We start from the raw sequence: 19,761 nt of genomic DNA, 5'->3' as shown, positions 1-19,761 counted from the left end.
TGGATTCAGGTGATTTTTTGAGTTAATTTTTTTGCAAGTATTGTTTTTAGTTCATTTTGTTGTACATCACACTTTATTTTTGGTATTAATTATCACTTTATAAAATGCAGGTCATGTGTATGCAGTTGTTGCAGAAGAGAACAATGAAGAAGGAATGGATTACTATTTGTGTCGTTGTGTTGAGCCTAAAAGAAAATTGACAACCACAATCATTGATAGAGAGGGTATTGAGTATCCAATAGGGTCTGTTGTCATGATAGGAACATGGCTTAGGAGATACCCTATCAAGAATTTTGATGTTTGGTTGTTCGAGGACTTTGAAACACACAAAAATATTCTTCATTTCTCTAACCTTATTGTTGCAACAAATATTCATTTGATGAAGTATCGTGGTAGACCTCATAACAAGATTTTATGGAAAGTTCGTGAATCTGACCATGAGGCAATACTTGACACAATATGGGTTAGAGTCGATCTTGAAGGCTCGCTTGATTTATTCTATGATTCAGAGTAGAATTATTTTGAGAATTTTGTATACATTGTCGACAAATTGTTCTATATTCATTTTTTGTATATATAAATGCCCATGAGCTGATTTGTACATGTTTAGGGGAATAATTTTGTATATTTAAATGGCAATGAGCTGATTTATACATATTTAGATGCCAAATTTTGTATATTAAAAATGGCGATGAGATGAATCGCACATATTGTAATGCCAAATTTTGTATAAAAGCCCATGAGATGATTTGTAAGACATTTTTTTGTATATATGTGACAATGTTTTGTGACTATGTTTTGAGTTTATGTGATGTGATAAGGTCAATCATGAAAATTATTGATAAGGTCAATCATGAGAATTATTGATTCTTGTATAATCATGGATAATTATTTGAGTCATCATCGGGTCATAGGAGTCATAGATTGAGCCTAGATACAATTTGAGCAAAAAATGTCATTATTATCAAAAAAATTGTCAAAAAAGTTGTCAAGCAACTTGTACATCGTGTCGGTAAGGTACGACTCTTGATGTTTTGGCACTTTGGGATGCACGAGAGGAGCATGCCTAGCGTAAAACTGCCCAAGTGAAAGCTACCCTACTGTTAAGATTTCTAAAATTGATGGTTACCAGGTGAGATGTGAAAATTTGAAGATGGAAGAAGATGAAAGGATTACTACATTCATGGAAAGGGTAAATGAAATTGTCATGGGAATTCAATGTTGTGGTGGATCTCTAAGTGAAGATGAAATAGTTTCTAAAGTTCTAAGAGCTTTACCATCGACTTATAAGATGAAGGCTACTCAATTAATGAATTGAGAACAATGACTAATACTTCTATCAATAGAGATACCTTGGTTGGGAAATTATCTACTTTTGAGCTTGAAGAATTTGGACCTTCTGGAGCTGTGAAGTCTAAACCTGCTTTTCATGCATTTACGTCATCAACCGGCAAGCAAGATTGGAAAACTTTGTATGCAAAGGAATTGGATGATATGAGAAATGAAGATGAAGAATTTGAGCAACTTGAAGCCCTATTTGATAAAAGAGTACCTAAAGGACTGGTAGGAAGTAAGTATGAAGGAAAATCACCTCTTAAATTTTTTGCATGTAATAAGATAGGTCATTTTGCATCTAGATGTCCTGAAAGGAAATCAAGATTTGAAGGAAGAGCTAGAAGATATTTTAAGCCTAACCTTGGATATCAGAACAAGCATAAGTACATGAAAAACAAAGATAAATCATGTTACTTTGTGAATGAGGAAGGTGTGACTAATCCTAATGATGAACTGACACAAGACTCTACTAGTGGTTCTAACAATAGAAAGGAATGGGTGTTCCTGACTATCAAGGAAGATGATCTGGCACTGTAAGAGAATGTACCTGAAGAGAAGGCCCTTGCTACATAATTGAAGATAAGGCTGAATGGGTAATTGACAGTGGATGTTCACATCATATGACTGGAGATAAAAGGAAGTTTCTATCTTTGCAAGAATTTGATGGAAGTCTGGTTAGATTTGGAGATGACAAAGCATGCATGATCAAAGGAAGAGGAACTATATCATTAGATGGTAAGCACAATATTGAGAATGTTTATAATGTTTATTATGTAAGAAATTTGGTGAAATGACGGCTATACAGAAATCTCTGAAAGGTAAAAGTGGATTATGTTTTGAGGCCTGTGAATGTTAAAATCAAAAGACCAAAGATAAAAGAAAGATGGAGAATGTTGAATTTGAACAAAGCACCGAAGAAACAAGCAAAGGTTCAGGCAACCCCATAATCAAAGAAGCTCTACAAGGAAACCTCTTGTTAGACAACCTAATGCTCAAAGGTACCCTTCATTCAATTGCTATTGTTTCTCCTGTAATGAATTTGGTTATATGCTTCCAGAATATAGAACTATAATGAAACAAAATGTTCATTGTTTTACTTGCAAGAGATTTGGTTATAAGGCTAGCAATTGCAGAAATCAAATTATGGATGGAAGATTTATTTCTTTTATCGTTATTGTCAGTTATGGAATAGTTTTAAGCACAAGACTAATCAATGTAGATCTAGAATGACTACAAGAAATTCAGAATAGAGGAATGTCAAGTGTTGTGGTTGCAATAAAGTTGGGCACATTGCTAAAGTATGTAGAAGCAAGAATACGAAGAAATATAATTTGGTAAAAAGGAATGGATCTGGAAAGAAGATTGATTTAGAAGAAGGGAGGAATGAAATGAAAAGGATTTGGACAAATAAGAAAGTAGACTTGATAGAAGGTGTTGTTGCATCTGGCCCTTGTGTAGAGATCCCCTCTGGAAACTAGTCTGAAAAGTTTTGGTTTAGGGGGAGCTATAATGAAGATCCCTTTCCCCTGCCAAAGAGGTTGATGTTGTTGTCACATCATGTTGATATATTGGAAAAAATGATGAACTTTAACTCTTGGTGAAGATTGTGACAAAAAATATTTCTATGTGGTAGAATGTGAAGTTTCAAAAAGTAACTGTTCACACAGGTAGAGATGTTTAACAAATTTTTGGTGGCATGATGGTTTTGGTGGAAAAACCCTAGATTATTCAAAAGATTACATCAAGTTCTTTTTGTTCATTTCTTTATCAGTGATATGAAAATTTGAAGAGCGGAGAGAAGTATTCGAGCGAAATTACTATCAGCAAAGCTAAGGTATTTTCAAATTCTTTCTTATGGATACCAACAAATTCATTAGTTGTGAAGATGAATCTAGACCAGAATTCAAGAAATTTAAGAAAGAACCAATAAGAGATGCTTCAATTGGTGAATTTTTGTCACTACCAGCTAGGGTGGTATGTCTTGAAGATATCTACAAGTTTATTGATGCACAGATTGAGGAGTATGACAATGTGAAAATCAAGAATTTCAAATATTTCCCTTTCGAGAGAAAATTTGCAGTCAATCACTGAGTTAGGGCACAAGGGTTTGAATATTTGGAGTGAATTTATAATGATAGTTGATGAAGAATTGGTCAAGATTGTCTTGAGAAGAATTCATGATGACTACATTTGGTTGGATAGTTTTTATCAAATCACAAAGGAAGCTTTAAATGTTGTTATTGATCTTTGCTCAGATGGAACCGTACTTGTGAAGAAGATAGTAAGGAACAAACAAGTTGAGGCATTGATAGGTGTAATTGTAAATCAAAGAGCTCTACAGATTGACACAATTATAAATCCTCTGGTAAGATATGTTTCTATGGGTATTAATTATAAGATTTACTTTGGGAACATAGAAGGTTCTACATCATCTATTGTAGTATGTGTCACTTACCATATGGCTAAGACAAGAATGAACTATGATTTATTTGAACTGTTTAGTATTGAACAATATTGAATCGACAAAGAATGATGGTTATGCTTTTAATTTTGGATTGTTGATTGTATGTTTGGAATTTTACTTTTTAAATTCATTACCAATGGAGGAGAATATTATTTGGGATAAGAGCTTACCCATGGGAAAGCAAATCAAGATATATTTGGATAATTTAAATGATAAAGATAGGGTGTGCAAATAATATTTCTTTGAACTCCAAAAGAACTTGATTTTAAGATTTAGGATCTGGGAAAGATGTGTTGAGATGTATAGGGATAGGATTACCTTCTTAGTTGATACAAATCATTGTTTCATGGAAGCTATGTTGCCCCAAAAGTTCAGGTTAACAAAGTTTGGTTATGAAATTAGCACTGTAGAATGTGTGATGTATCCAGATAGGCTTATTAAACTTTTAGTAGATCTCACTAAAGATAAATTTGGTACTTATGAAGAACTCATTGGATCAGAACCTACTAGATAGATGGCTCTAGAAGGATCCTCCTTCAGTAAGAAGAAAAGAAAAAATCTATTGAGATCCCCTCTCTAGTTTCAAAGAAAAATAAGTCATCTAGAAAAGAAGTCTAAAATAACTAGCATTGATGATGTTGAGACTATTGAAGCTGATGTGAAACAGAAAGAGATAGTTGTTATAGAAGAAGTGTAGAAGGAACCCTTTAGTTCTTTTGATGAAGGTCTCTTTGAAGTTGTTTAAGTTCTGAAAATGCTTGAGGAACCTGATGGTATGAAGAAAATAGGAGATGCATGGTTATCGCAACCATCTTATGACAAGAAAATATTGTAGAAGATTTGATTACTTACTTGCTGTAGAACAATATTGTTCATAGTTATATTGAATTTTCTCTCGAATGTACTCTTTGAATAATTGAGTGAGCAATTAGCCTTGAAAGCCGCTGAATAAGGACAACCAAATGTTGAAGATGAAGTATAGAGAGCTATGACCAGAAAATGTATTGTTGCATAGAAGAAATTGAATGAATGCATAAATGACATGAGGAAATGTGTGGGTGCTATTGCCAATGTTTACAAATATTGTGTCAGGTGGCCTGTTGTGAAAACTAGTCACAAAGCAAATATTGACTCCTTGGAGTCAGACATGAATAAATTTGCAAAATCTTTCAATATTTTCAAGGATAAAGATGTTATAGTGAGGAGTAAGATTAATTATTTGTAGTTGGAATAGTCCATGATACAGAGACAAAGAGATGATATTGTCAGGAAGTTTTGGACTGTTAAAGAAATTGTTGAAACTAGAATGGATCACTTTACTCGTCTACTGGATGATGCAAAGAAAGCTGAGTTTAATTTGATTGTGCTAGATGATTTTATTGGTGCTATTGACCCACTTGTGTAGTGCAATTGTCACTGCACAATGTTGACATCTGCTATCTGTTCTTGGAATTCATTTCTCTTGAAACTCAAAGAAAAGTATAAGAATATTTTCCCACAAAAATATAATTGAGACCCTTTCTTATAAGTATTACTATTGTTGTGGGGAAGATGCACGATGGTAATTTTTTTCTTTTTTGATATCCTTTTTCCTTGATGGAAAAGGGGGAGAGAATTTGATATTGGGAGAGATTGAGAAATTTGAAGAATAGTAGGATAAGAAGAAAGGGAGAGAGATGGTGGCAAGGGAGAGTATGTGATAAGAACAGTAATATTTTTAAATTTTAAAGCAACTCTTTTTTGGATGTTGCCACCAATGACAAAAGGGGGGATTTTTGGAGTTTTGTTATTGATACTCTTTTCGTGAAGGAGAATGTTGCATAGGTTATACCAGCTATTATTGATGTCAACATACTTTTGTTGCTCTGGTAATTCTGTGACTTTGTTCATCATTTTTTGCTCTACATTTCTCTACACTTGCAGATATGGGTTTACGATTTGGGTAGTATATTTATGAATATTAGATATACCTATATTCTAGTTTGTACATGTTATGAATATTTGGAAGGTGAGATACATGGTTTGGTAGTTTGGTTTCTCAGTTGCTTTGTTTCTCTAGAACAAAATAGTTTGTCTAGACATCCACATTTCATCAATTGATTATTTTTTATCTTGTGGTTTTGGGACATGACTAAGCATTGTGGATAACATGTGTAATCCAGTTAGTGTTAACCTTTGTTATATTTTGGTAGACCTATTTTAAGTATAATGTGGTAGCGTGTAAAGTATTTTCTTTGTAAGACACGTGTGGCTGACTTGATATGTGGATCAACATATATATATATATATATATATATATATATATATATATATATATATATATATATATATATATATATATATATATATATATATATATATATATATATATATATATATATATATATATATATATATATATATATATATATATATATATATATATATATATATATATATATATAGACACACACACACACACACACACACATGTAATGTATTATTTTGTTTAAAATACGAAGACAAAGATATAATAGAGATATACAGATATAAAAGTGTGGCATAATGATCAGATGTGATAGGCGATTGAAGTAGAAGGGAATAATTTAAGAATTAATGAAGTGTGTGAAGTTTGTCTAGTGAGCCTAATTGGAACTGTATTACATATGCAGTAAGCCCTTTGGCAGTTGGCCTTCACCTTTTGGCAGTGAGCCTTGTAGTGAGAATTTTGTAATATTTTATAACTAGTTATATTATATTGAGAGTTAACCCTCTCCATGGTTTTTCCCTAATGGGTTTCCAACCAAAAATCTGGTGTTGTCTTGTGTATGTTGTTGTGGATGGTATCTCTACTTTAGTCGTATATGTTCTTTCTATTGCATGCTAATTAATGCGAGTTCACGAAGAAATATTCAAGTTCATTTTAAAGATCCAAAGGGGAATACTGATTCCCCCCCTCCACCCCACCCCCTGCTTAGTATTATAGTTGTTCAACATCCCTCTCTATCAAGATCGATTCTAGGAAAAGTGGTGGTAATAGTATTTTTGGTAATGATGACAAACTGAAAATGTTGGCCTTAGTTGAGGAGGTGGATAGGGATGTCAAGGATATAAAAATGGATCATGAGAAGAAGATTATGTTGCTAGAAGAAACTATGAACAAGGTTCACAAAAATATTATCAATGTGGTGAGCGTCATCTAGTTGACTGCCTTGAATCTAGTGTTATGGGTCTTTGTATTTTTAATGAGAAAGCCTAGGCCCTGGGGATAGGTAATAATTTAAATAAGGGTAAGTTTACGGGGGATCAAGATGAAACTATTAGGATCGATTCTCATTCTATTGGCAATATTTTTGATTGGATCAAGGTAAAAAGGTGTTAGTTAAGTCACAATGACCTTTTGCTATGACTTGAAGCCAAGCCAAAGTTGTACATGTGATCATTCTCAAGTGATGCAAGAGTTGATTGATCTTCATGGCTGCCTTATTCAATATGATCTATAAGTTTTTAAATTTCTCAAGGAATTATAGTAGGTTGGTTAGGGTCTATTTCCTTATTTCGGCTGGTGTTTATTTCTTTTAGTTTTTCTCATGTTGTTGTTGGTTGATACCTGTAATGTTTGTTTTTGCTTTTTGGTATCATTTTAATCTTGTAAAGGGTTTCAGGGTCCATTCAAAAGTTGTTTTATCTTAGTAACAAGATTTTCATCAATGAAGATTGATTCGAGTGCTTATTCATGTAAAATCTTAGGTATTTTCAAAACTATTTAGTCAAACTATAACTAAGAGTCCATACTAAAAGTTGTATATCATTTCATTTCTATTATTCATTTTCATATTTGAAGCAAATGCAACCTAAAAGTTACATCACTGAGCATGCACACCACATAAAATACACAAAATAAATTAAAACGAATAATCTTTGTGAATGTGTATGGAATGAGGGATAAAACGCTCCTATGTATTTTTTCAAATTTAGATAAATATATCAAAAGCTATAAAAATAATTAATACATATGTAATTGTGGAATATAAAGACACTGCATTGAAGGAAAGTAAAATTAAATAACTTAACTTATTTAGAATATTGAAAAATTGTATGGCTACTGTGAATCTAATAAGTAGCTCTTCATTTTAGTGGTGATTTTGTAAAATTTTATTGCAAAATATATAAATCTGATGAGGTTGAATTGTAGATTCAATTTTTATTTTTATTTTTATATTTAAAAAATGAATTAAGGAGGCACAAGATATTCAACCCTTAGGCTTCGAAATCCTAGTTTAAATGGGTGGTATCATAAAAAATAAAATATAAAGTATTAAAAGTGTATATGCACTAAAAATATGTGTTATGTTTTAGAAAACTTGAACACATTTTGTTTAAATCTTAAGGCCAACCATTAATTTATTCCCCATCTCCATTCACTAACCCCACTGTTGTTTTTGGGCTTTATGCCCCTTTGGTATATTGGTTTGATGTTCGGTAGTGTTCTATTATCTTCTTCAATTGTTCCCTTATGATATTTTTTCGTTTTTCTTCTATGAAATATTCTTAAGAAAGAGAATTGTAATTGAAAGTGCTTTGGACCACATTTTGAGGTATTAAGGAACTTTGTTTTTTGGCCAATATAGGGTTATGAGCACTTGAACAATTGGTCTACACAATTTTGTAACAACAAACAAAATACAAAGTTATGCCCTAGATTTAACAATAGTTGAGAACTTGATCCCCACCTTGTAAATTTTTTCTAAAATTGTCTAAAATGCAAGTTATGGATTAGAACCTAAATTTTGAGTTACATACACAGTTGGAAATGTCTATCTAGCCCCTAGGATGCACCAATGCATAAGTTATGGTGTATGAGGGTAACTTACGCATTGGTGTATCCTATGGGTTGGATAGCCATTTCCTACATAGTTAACCAAACTTAGCTCCAAGTGTAGACCTATTGTTAGTTGGACTCCAAATCATGAACACAAGGGTTTCATTGGCTAGGCAATATTATATCACATGCATTCATATTGGGAGGTTTAATATCCGAAAAAATTGAAACAATATATTGCCTTTTTGATGAAAACATGGGGGTTTTTAACCCAGGTTATGAAAAAATTGTACAATATTTGGCAAAAATAGGGGAGTTTTTAATTTAGGATATGTATTGGGAGGGGGTGACAAAAAATGAGTTCGGCGCAATATTTTTTGAAAATAGGGGATTCTTTAGTATGCCATGAACGCACACGATATAACACAAGCTCACAAAGTGAAGCCCCCATGATCATGAAGTCTATAATATTGATCACACTATAAAGTCCAAGTCCTAGGTCTTAGGTCCTTAATACTCAACATTTAGTGTAGTACACAAAATTGTTTATGTGGCAAGAGGTCCAATGGAATCTAAATTTTGAGGTGTCAATTTGGCAGTCTTATATTTGTTTCCCCTATTATGCTCAAATGCCAATTTAAAATTCAAATTTTGAAGTTTGAGATGTTTCCTTAAGAAGGGATTAGAATTTTACCCTTTTTGATTGCATCTTGTAGTCAAAACTCTAAAATTTGAGAAAATGTGACTTAGATACCAAACTACTAGGGTGAGTCAATTTATTTTTGAACCCCAAGCCTATGTAAATGTGAGCTCAAACTCCAAATTCTAACACATGCACTTTGTTTCTAGTAATATGAGTTTTTTGTAGTATCATCTCAAAAGTCTAAATCAAGAGAGAATTTTCCATTTCTTCTTGCCTTTTGAGGTACTTGAGATGTGTCCCATTGCTTGTTTTAGTCACAATGTTGAGGCTATGCCTAGTTACTCTTTCACTATGGTTGTTGCATTAAACATGTTATGGGTGTCATTATGTTATACCATTGCACTTTGTAAATGTAGAGGTACAACGTCAAGTTTGTTGTTCATCTAATTTTTATTATTAATGTATTAGGTGAAAGCCTAAAGCAATACAACTTGATTTATAATCAAGAAAATCTAGAACTTCAATGCTAACACAATAGACTAAAATGATACTTCCTAAAACTATAATGTTACCCTTAGTTTGAATATACATTAGATAAACGTAATTTATAAGTAAATAATTAATTTTCGTGTAAAACAAACTCATACCAACATTATTAAATTAAGGCACTTAATGTTTTGTCCACTAAAAAACTTTCCTTTGTTCTTGAAAGATCCAATTCACGAGCCACACGACAGTTTGATGTCTTCTGTCTGGAAAACTGCATGATATTTTGTTTCCACGCGGCAGTTTAAAAATGATAGATTTAAATACTTTTCCACCTTTCTCGGCACGACAGTTTGAAAATAATCATCTTATCACCTACCAACTTCAATCGACTTCAAGATTTAGAATTAGTTGAATTATTGATTGCATTATAGTAAACAATGTTAACTTTTTACGTTTACTTGATTAAGTGAAACTCATAGATTTACAAATTTTTTTTGTTGTTGTAATTTTTCTAAACATAAATTATTTTTCATGGAAAAAAATTAAAATTATTTGGTTGTGTTTACATTTATTTTGAAATTTTATTAAATTTTAGTCATATAATAAGGATGGTTTTTTATTAGATTATTGAACACACAAAAACATAACAAATTGATAGCACTACAAGTACTTAAAAGGCTAAGCCTATATTAAAATGGTCTTAGAATATGCTATGGGAGGTGGAGACCAAAGCAAGCTCAAAGCATAATGCGATAATTATAAGATATACAACTTTTGACATTGTAGTTTCTCTCATATTACTATGATGTCACTAAGCATGATCAACTTTGGTGATATATATAAAAAGGAAAAATGCTAAAAGTAACATCATAGAAGGATACACTATAAGTCTTCAAGTGAGAGAATCATGTGCCCAAGGTAAGAATATACAATAGCAGATGTAATTAGTCATCATAACTAAGTCAATAATGATAAATTTACATAAAAATAGTAGAGGTGTTGGCTAGCGATATAGAGAAGTCAATAGTTGAGAACAACAAGTGTTTTAAATTTTATAGAAGTAATGAGAGGTTCTAATGATCACACAACTAATGTGACACAAATAGGTTCTTGGTTATGAGGCATGCATAATTTGCACTTCTAGACAAATTTGCAAACCCACGAGTACACAGGACAAGCAAGGGCATAACACTTGTGATCATTTTAACTCTATAGATTTAAACTTTAGGTGGCCAACCAAACAACTTAATTCTCAACCATTGCACTATGCCATTAATGGAAACACAAACAAGTCTCAAGTTTTGATATTTGAATATGTTTGAAGGATTATATACTCTCTATATTTAGTAACCTTATGTTTTAAAATGACCTTAGTGATGGTTTTAAATTTAATTGACAAAATAAATAATCAATTTTTTTCACACACACCTTAGTGAATAATGATCATGTCCTAGATTCTTCGCCTTAACATATATGAATTTCAAATTACTAAAACAAAAGATGAACTTCCAAGCCAATGATCTGGCCTAAGGGACATTATCATAGATGCAATGTAATCCAAGACAAACATTATTTTAGAAAATAAACCATGGATATTTTGAACATAATGATATAACATAACACAATATTACATAATAAATGTATTAAAAGAACTAGAAAAATATGCTTAAAACATGCATTAAAAATTATCAATACAAATTACATAAAATAAATGAGAAAGATATAAGAAAAAACTACTTTTCCCTAATGAAAATTAAAGTAAAATTGTATATTAATAACTAAATTATTGTAATGTTTAAAATTCAGTACAAAATTAAATATCAAAACATAAACTAATTTTTTATTAGAAAATAAAATAAAATAAATATATACACTTCCTGAAATAATAAGTTGAAAAAAGTAACTTACTTTTTAATTCTATCATATATAGTATGCCTTGTAAACAAGAATTCTTACAAATGTAAAGTAAAACTTATCTATTAATTTTTCAATCTCTCATTTGACTTGAGTGGGCCTTCTTTCCCGTCTTCCCCGTCATTTGACTTGTTCTGCTTCACTCATTTCCTCCCGTGCTGGACACGAAGTAAGCAGCTCTTTCCTTATTTAACCTCACTTTCCCTTCCTCCTTACTCACACTTCTCACACTTTCCATTACTCAATCTATGCACTAAACTCCTGGTAGCTATCTGCATTTCTCTGTGTTATTTTTCAATTAATATCAGCCAATTCTTGTTATTATTTTAATCTCTAATCAAAATTGTTGTTGTTGTTGCAGGTGAAATAATCTGAATTCTTGCCATGGATCGGTCCTCCTCTGTCATATGCTGCTTAATTGCATTCGCAAGCTGTTTTCATATGATAAGCTGCAATATCACATGCCTGCATCATGAAAGAGATGCTCTTCTTTCTTTCATGAATAAATTGGATCCTGCATTTTTATTGCATTCATGGCAGGGCTTTAATTGCTGCGAATGGAGGGGAGTGGAATGTAGCTCCCACACCTCAAATGTTGTCAAACTTCATTATTCCAGTGATCTTTGGTCTGATGAGAGAAATAGCACGCTTCGTACAGATTTGTTCCAATTAAAGCGGCTGCAGCATTTAGATCTAAGCTTCAATTCCTTGAGTGGTGTTCTACCCAAAGGTACTTTTACGAAGCAATCTTTCATGTTTTCTGATGTAAGCTTTCCCTTTACAGTAATTTGAGTAGTTTTTGTTTTCGTTTACCATGTAGGTCTATTTGCCTTGCAAGAATTGAGACATCTAGATTTGAGTTGGAACTATTTTGAAGGTGAAATACCAAAGCAATTTGCCTCCTTGCACAATTTAGCTTATCTCAACTTGTCCAGGGCCGGGTTCAATGGTACAATTCCCTACCAATTGGGGAATCTCTCTCAGCTGGAATTTTTGGACCTATCTGTTTTAGAGGTGCATAATTTTGGAACAGAATTTGTTGGAACAGAATTTGTTGGAACAGAAGTGCACAGCCCTAGTTTAGTGTGGACAGAAAAACTGCAAAAATTAAAATACTTGTCTCTTAGTGGAGTGGTGCTGAATATGACAGGAAAGCAATTGGAAGCATCCCTTTCTCATCTCTACAATCTCCAACAACTGCACCTTTTAGAATGCATGCTTTCAGGACACATTCCCAATGCTATCCAAAACCTCTCATTCCTCACCCACCTCCACTTGGGTCACAATAACTTTGAAGGGCCGGTACCTTTGTGGTTAGGAAATTTGACTACTTTGGTTTCTCTTTGGTTGCATGAGTGTCCATTATTAAGTGGTTCGTTTCCCTTGAGTCTCTCTCGTCTGCCTACTCTAAAAGAGTTTATATTAGGGGGAGAAAACTTAATTAGTGGAAACCTAAGTCAAATATTATGTGGGGAATGGTCTCAACTCAATGTCCTTTTTCTTTCAGGGTCTAATATGAAAGGAAGTATGCCACCTTGTATTGCAAATATTTCTTCTCTCATTTATCTTAGTTTGAGAGATATGAAGAATAGGGAAGGCCCAATTCCTTCTTCTATTGGTAATCTTTCTATCTTGCAAACCTTGGTTCTTTATGACAATTCGTTGAATGGAGAGATTCCACCATCACTTGGTAAAATTCAATCTTTGACTTATTTATATCTTTCTTCCAATTGTTTAACTGGAAATATACCTTCTGAGTTGGGCAATCTTTCCTCTTTGGTGGAATTAGACCTCTCCTTAAATTTCTTGAGTGGAAATATACCTTCCGAATTGGGAAAACTTTCCTCTTTGGAGTCTTTATATCTCGACTACAATTTATTGAGTGGAAATATACCTTCTGAATTGGGAAAACTTTCCTCTTTGAAGTATTTATATCTCGACTCCAATTTATTGAGTGGTAATATACCCTTCCAGCTAGGGGAACTATCATCTCTATATTTTCTTGGGCTTAGCGACAATCAACTAAATGGTAGCATTCCTATTTCATTTGGAAGTCTTACTAGTATTTCAAGTATTTATCTATCTTTAAACAATCTTCAAGGAAATCTTTTTCTCAATGTTTTTGAAAATTTGACTAGGCTTAATTCACTTGATCTATCCTACAATGAGTTGACTGTCATCATCAAACCAGATTGGGTGCCCACAATTTACTTTGATGAGCTATACTTAGCTTCATGTAATATTGGGGGTATTGTTCCACCATTCCTTTCCACACAGTATAGATTGTTTGAGTTGGATCTCTCCAATAATAGTCTATTTGGAAATATTCCAGATTGGTTAGGGATGCTTCCTTATTTGCAAAGTCTTAACTTGTCATACAATAACTTGCAAGGTCATGTTCCCTCCAATTTGATTAGAAGAGATCTTTGGACTATCGACTTACATAGTAATATGTTACAAGGTGCTCTTCCTTTTTCTTCAGTACCAACATCAAACATGCAACTATTGGACTTGTCTCAGAATAGATTCACAGGATTTATTTCAATGGATATTGGCAATCTTCTACCAGCAATTCAGTTTTTGTCATTTTCAGCAAATGATCTAAGTGGTGATATACCTTCTTCAGTTGGTCTTCTGCAATCTTTGGAGGTTTTAGATCTCTCAAACAACAAATTGTTTGGTAAAATACCATCGAGCATAACTAATTGCTCTAGTTTAACAAGATTAAACCTAGCAAATACTGGTTTAATGGGAGAGATACCATATCATATGGGAATGTTAAGTGAACTCAGTTCACTTCATCTTGATGGCAATATGTTGAAGGGAAACTTGCCATCAAGCCTTAAAAATTGTTCTAGCTTGCAAATTTTAGATTTGGCTAACAATCTCTTTTCTGGGAACATACCATCTTGGTTAGGCCAGTTCTCTGAATTGATGATACTTGTTTTGAGGTCAAATAAATTTGAAGGGCACATTCCACATCAATTGAGCAATTTGTCAAGCCTCCATGTTTTAGACATTTCACAGAATGGTTTGATTGGTTATATCCCACCACAATTAGCAGCATTGAAAAGTATGAGGAATTCTACACTGGGAAGCTCACATGACAATGATGGTACCTCCTATTATTACAAAGAAGAGATCCAAGTGTTCAACAAAGGATTAGAAATGGTGTATGTCAGTTCAGTGATGCTACTTATAACTTGCATTGATCTATCTGTAAATAATCTAACAGGTGATATTCCTTCAGTAATTGGGAATCTTAAAAGTCTCCACACATTGAACTTATCAGATAATGGTCTTACAGGAGAGATTCCAAGAAGCTTTGGATTACTTACAGAGTTAGAATCACTTGATCTCTCAAACAATAAACTGCATGGAAGGATTCCAAATGAAATGCTACAAGTTTCCTTTCTGAGTTTTTTCATTGTATCTAACAACAGGCTTTGTGGAAAAATACCAGAAGGAAGACAATTTAATACATTCAATTCTACTTATTTTAGTGGGAACCATGATCTTTGTGGATTCCCAGTTAACAACCAATCATGTAGATGTGGAGAGAGGTCAAATCCTAGCATACCAACTCCTCTTCTTAAGAAAGAAGATGATGAAGGAGAAGGAATTCCATGGCATTGGTATGTAGAGTGGATGGTAAGTGTTTCTATTGGATTTTGGGGAGTGTTTGGAATCTTGGCTACAAAAAGGAATTGGAGGAGAAGATTCATTCATGTATTAGATGAGATGGCAATTAGTTTATTGAGTAGATTGACAAATAGATAATAGTGAAAAATTGTAAAATCATTATCCTCAAATACTTCTCATGATAATGAGATTGCCTTGTAATTTCATTATAACTAGACAAATTTGATGTCTTTCTTTTCAAATTTATGAAACAAGTATTAAAAGTATTTGAATTCTTTCACAAGAATAAATAAATATTAAGTTAATTCATTAATTAAATATTATAATTTTATAAATAGTATATCAATAAAATACAAAGTACACTTTTATGTTTGAAATATTACAATATTTTAACTTAAAAATTGAAGATATTACTTATTTGTATGTGAAATAGAAGCACAAAAAAATGATTTTAGCATTTTTCAGGAATAGGCTTTGATTGTAATTTTTTATTTAACTCAAATAAAATGTTGGATGACACCTAGAATGTATTCGATCATAGAGTGAATTATTAATGATTTTGATTCAATTTCTTGTGTTATTCACAAATACATGTGTTGACGAGGATGAAATTTGACTTAATACAACAAAACCATATGTTGTATGTGTCTTAAAGCTCAGACAAACCAATGTTGACTTTATGCATGTAAAATAATATAGTGGAGTTAATTGTTGTGATTACGTCTACAAACATTAATACTAATTGATATGGAAGTATCTTTAAAGTTAATTAATTGAACATTATTATAGTAGCACATCATATATTTTAGAAATATTAATGTTATAATTCTATCACAAATATTTTTTTAATATATGTAAATATGTTATAAAAAAATGAAATATATACTTTTATATGCTTTATTTTTCAAAATAAGTATATGTAAGTAATGGATATTTATTTCTATCTTATAAAATTTATTTCAAGATTGTAGTAAAATTCGATTTGGGAATGCCAACCCTACCTTTTCTATGTAAATTATAAGTTGGGAGTCTTCATAGACTTTCGTCACCTCACTTCTAATGGTGACAATCTTTTTAATGAAAATTTGATTAATTAAAATAATTTATTTAAGAAACTGGTAAAATTTCAAAATACAATATATGATTCGTTATAATTTTATTGGGTAAATATTATTATTTTTTATATGTCCAAACTTCAAATTCTTAAAAGATAGATGTCTTGAAAAGCATCTACAACTATCATTTTTGAAATCTAAAAAGTTGGGAAGGTTGAAAATATGGTTGTCAATGTTTTGAAAAAGTTACATTAAAAAAACATAAATAATTATTTACTTACAAAACATTTCTTAGAAAAAAGTCACACATTTGTTCATATTTTCTTAATGTATATTAGAGTTTAAAGATAACTTTATTTTAACTTTAATTTAAAATTCTCAAAATGGTGCTTAGTTTTTTTTTTTGGTTAAAGCTAGTAATATTTTATTGAAATGATTTTAATTTAAAAAAAATAGTAGCTGATAAAATATGTTCAAATTCTAAAATTCTATTACTACCTTTTCTCAAATCATGTAAATAACTCTTTTAATATTCACTTGACATTACTTAAGTTCATGTTTATAATTTTCATTGTTGCTTAAGCTATATTATGGGGTCCATCATCATCTCATGCTTCCTCACATACAGAGTTTTCTTAATCTATTATTCCTAGAACCTCATAAAATATTAAAGAACCTTAAATTAATGTTTATATACTCAATTGCTATGTTTTTCATGCATCTTAATAAATGAACCAACACCACTACAAGAATAACAAGTAAACTTCTAGTGTAAGAAAAAATACAAGTGTAAAAAATTGTAGAGAAGAACAAAATCGCATAGCAGTCAGATTTACATGGAAAAACCTAGTAAAAATATACCAGTAAAAAGCCTTGAGAAAAATATCTTTCATATTGATTCTTGAGAATTATAAAGTTACAACAATCTCAAAACTACACATCAAAACATTACTTCGAGGAGCATAAAACAACCAATTTGTAGAGTCTTGATCCATAATGACTCAACCACATCTAGATGAGAATCCAAGATGACTCAACCATTTCTAGATGAGAATCCAATTTGGACTTCACATTCCAACATTCTCCCACTTCAAGTCAAATTTCAAACTCATGAATAATTCCTCTACTGAAAGACCATTGCCAATGATATCTATCATCTCATAATCTACAGACTAAGAGAAGTTTTGCACCAAATGAACTTCTCTCTACTAATAGGTTTCGTCATAATATCTACAGGGTTTACATCAGTGTGAATCTTGGCCAAAGATATTTGTCCTCCTTCCACCACTTCATGAACAAAGTGATATTGAATACTAATATGCTTTGTTCAGGAATGGTATGTGGAGTTACGTGCTAAGTGTAAAGAATGTTTGATTCTCACAATGCAACACCATGTTATCTTGGTTCACTTGCAATTCATCCAAAATTCTATGAAGACAAATTTCCTCCTTGCTAGCTTGTGTTGTTGCCATATATTCCGCTTTAGTAGTAGATAATGCCACCACTGTCTGCAATTTTGACACCCAACTAATAACACCTCCAGCAAAGGAAAAAATATTTAACCTATTGTAGACTTTAGCTTATCTTTGTCTCCACCAAAATATGCATACACATACCCATTAACTTGAAGACTACTCCCATTGTAATAGATAGAAGCATTTGAAGTGCCTCTCAAATATCTAAGAATCTACTTCATAGTTGTCCAATGATTAGTACCAGGATTCACCATGCACCTACTGACAACTCTCACTACTTGTAAAATGTTTGGTTTGGTGCACACCATGGAAAACATAAGGCTTCCAACTATTGATGAGTATGGTACATGAGACATATGTGTCTTCTCTACTTTTGTGCTAGGGAAATGTCCTGAAGACAATTTAATAAAAAATGGGAACTCGAGTACTAACTGGTGGTGCATTCTGCATATATTGAAGTGTCGCAAAACTTTCTCCACATAAGTTTTTTGTGACAACCATAATTTCTTGTTATTTTTGTATCTATGTATCTTCATTCTAAGAATCTAATTTGCACTGCCTAAGTCCTCCATGGCTGAACCCACAATAGTTGGTTACAATTTTTTGCCAACTTTGACACTGCAATATTCATTTTTAGAAAAAAACTTCACATTCAGACACCTATTACTACTAAACTGTAAGGAATTTGTAGACGATGTGAACCAGTGATTTGTGTCATTAAGTGGGGTTTTTGGAGAATAGGTAAGATATATTTAGGAGGATAAACTATCTACATGAAGGAATTATCATCCAAGAATTTAGATGAAAGAGGAGTATATGAAATAGGAATTTAACACTTCTTGCTATGGAGAAAGGTGTGATCCAGGTAAATGAGAACTCATAGAGGTATGAACCAATAGAAAAAGAGTATGTTAGATAAAAAAGAAGGTCAACTAGTAGCGTAAACTAAAATTCTAGAAATATACAAGTATGTTCTAGAAGAACTCTAAATCCTTACCCTATGCTCCCAAGGCCATTTCCATTTTATCCATGTTTAAAAAGTATTTTGAATCTAGGCTTGTAATTATTTTCTAATTTAGAAAGAGGAGGGTCCACATAATTGGCCTTGTTGAAATGAAATATATTATGATATATGGGACTAGTCATATAATTGATAGAAGATAATGAAGTTATTTTATCATAACAATGTGCATCCATTATCTATAGAGGGATGTCAAAATGAGTAGAGTAAGCCTTACATTCACCAGAATAAGAAGCGTAAACTCTAAGGAGGTCATTTCATCACCAATATATATGTTAGAAGAATTTGAATGATCTATCTATGGTGAAGAATTATTGAAGAGATACTAGTGGTGTATCTAGTATGACTAATACAAAAGGTAGCATATATAGTAGATGTAATAGAAATAACAATGATAACAATATAGTAATACTAAAATAGGCTAGTATATAATTTTATTATTAAATATTTCCTTCCATAGAGGAATGCTATCAATTGTCGAATAGAAGAGAGGACTATGGTACAAACATTGCATAAATACATGATTTGTCAAGAAGAATATTATAATGATTTTCGATGGTATGGCATAAAATAATGTAGGGAGGATAATAGGGTACAATGGTATCAAGGTAAAGTAATGGTCACGAATGGATCTTAATGAATACTTTAGAATTATTGAGAATAGAAAAAAAACATGTATTTATTTATTAAAAACATTAAGGCTGAACTACTGTTAATCAATGTACTCTTGATTCTGATAGAGTCAGGATTAAAATGAATTTTAAATAGAATTCCACTTATAAGGAAATAAGGAATCACTTACAATATCAAATAGCTTCTTTTATATTTTTTAGCCCCTTTGGACATTCAAGTATTTGAAGATAATTAACCATATCATGTATCCAACTTGTATTATCTGTAGATGTATCAATTTGAGGTTCAT

The 19,761-nt window shown here is 31.8% G+C and overlaps 1 protein-coding gene across 1 annotated transcript; it reads left to right on the top strand.

Annotated features, from left to right (window-relative positions):
- Positions 1-11,809: 11,809 nt before the first annotated feature.
- Positions 11,810-15,447, top strand: LOC131856235 (receptor-like protein 7). Its single transcript, XM_059207684.1, has 3 exons — positions 11,810-11,910; positions 12,008-12,376; positions 12,467-15,447. Exons 2-3 carry the CDS (start codon positions 12,031-12,033, stop codon positions 15,424-15,426), a joined length of 3,306 nt encoding a protein of 1,101 aa, XP_059063667.1. The 5' UTR covers positions 11,810-11,910; positions 12,008-12,030; the 3' UTR covers positions 15,427-15,447.
- Positions 15,448-19,761: the final 4,314 nt, after the last annotated feature.

Source organism: Cryptomeria japonica, chromosome 7 (genome assembly GCF_030272615.1).
Source record: "Cryptomeria japonica chromosome 7, Sugi_1.0, whole genome shotgun sequence".
Lineage (NCBI taxonomy): Eukaryota > Viridiplantae > Streptophyta > Pinopsida > Cupressales > Cupressaceae > Cryptomeria > Cryptomeria japonica.
The sequence above is the reverse complement of the archived record's forward strand: the minus strand, read 5'-3'. Positions and strand labels throughout refer to the sequence as shown.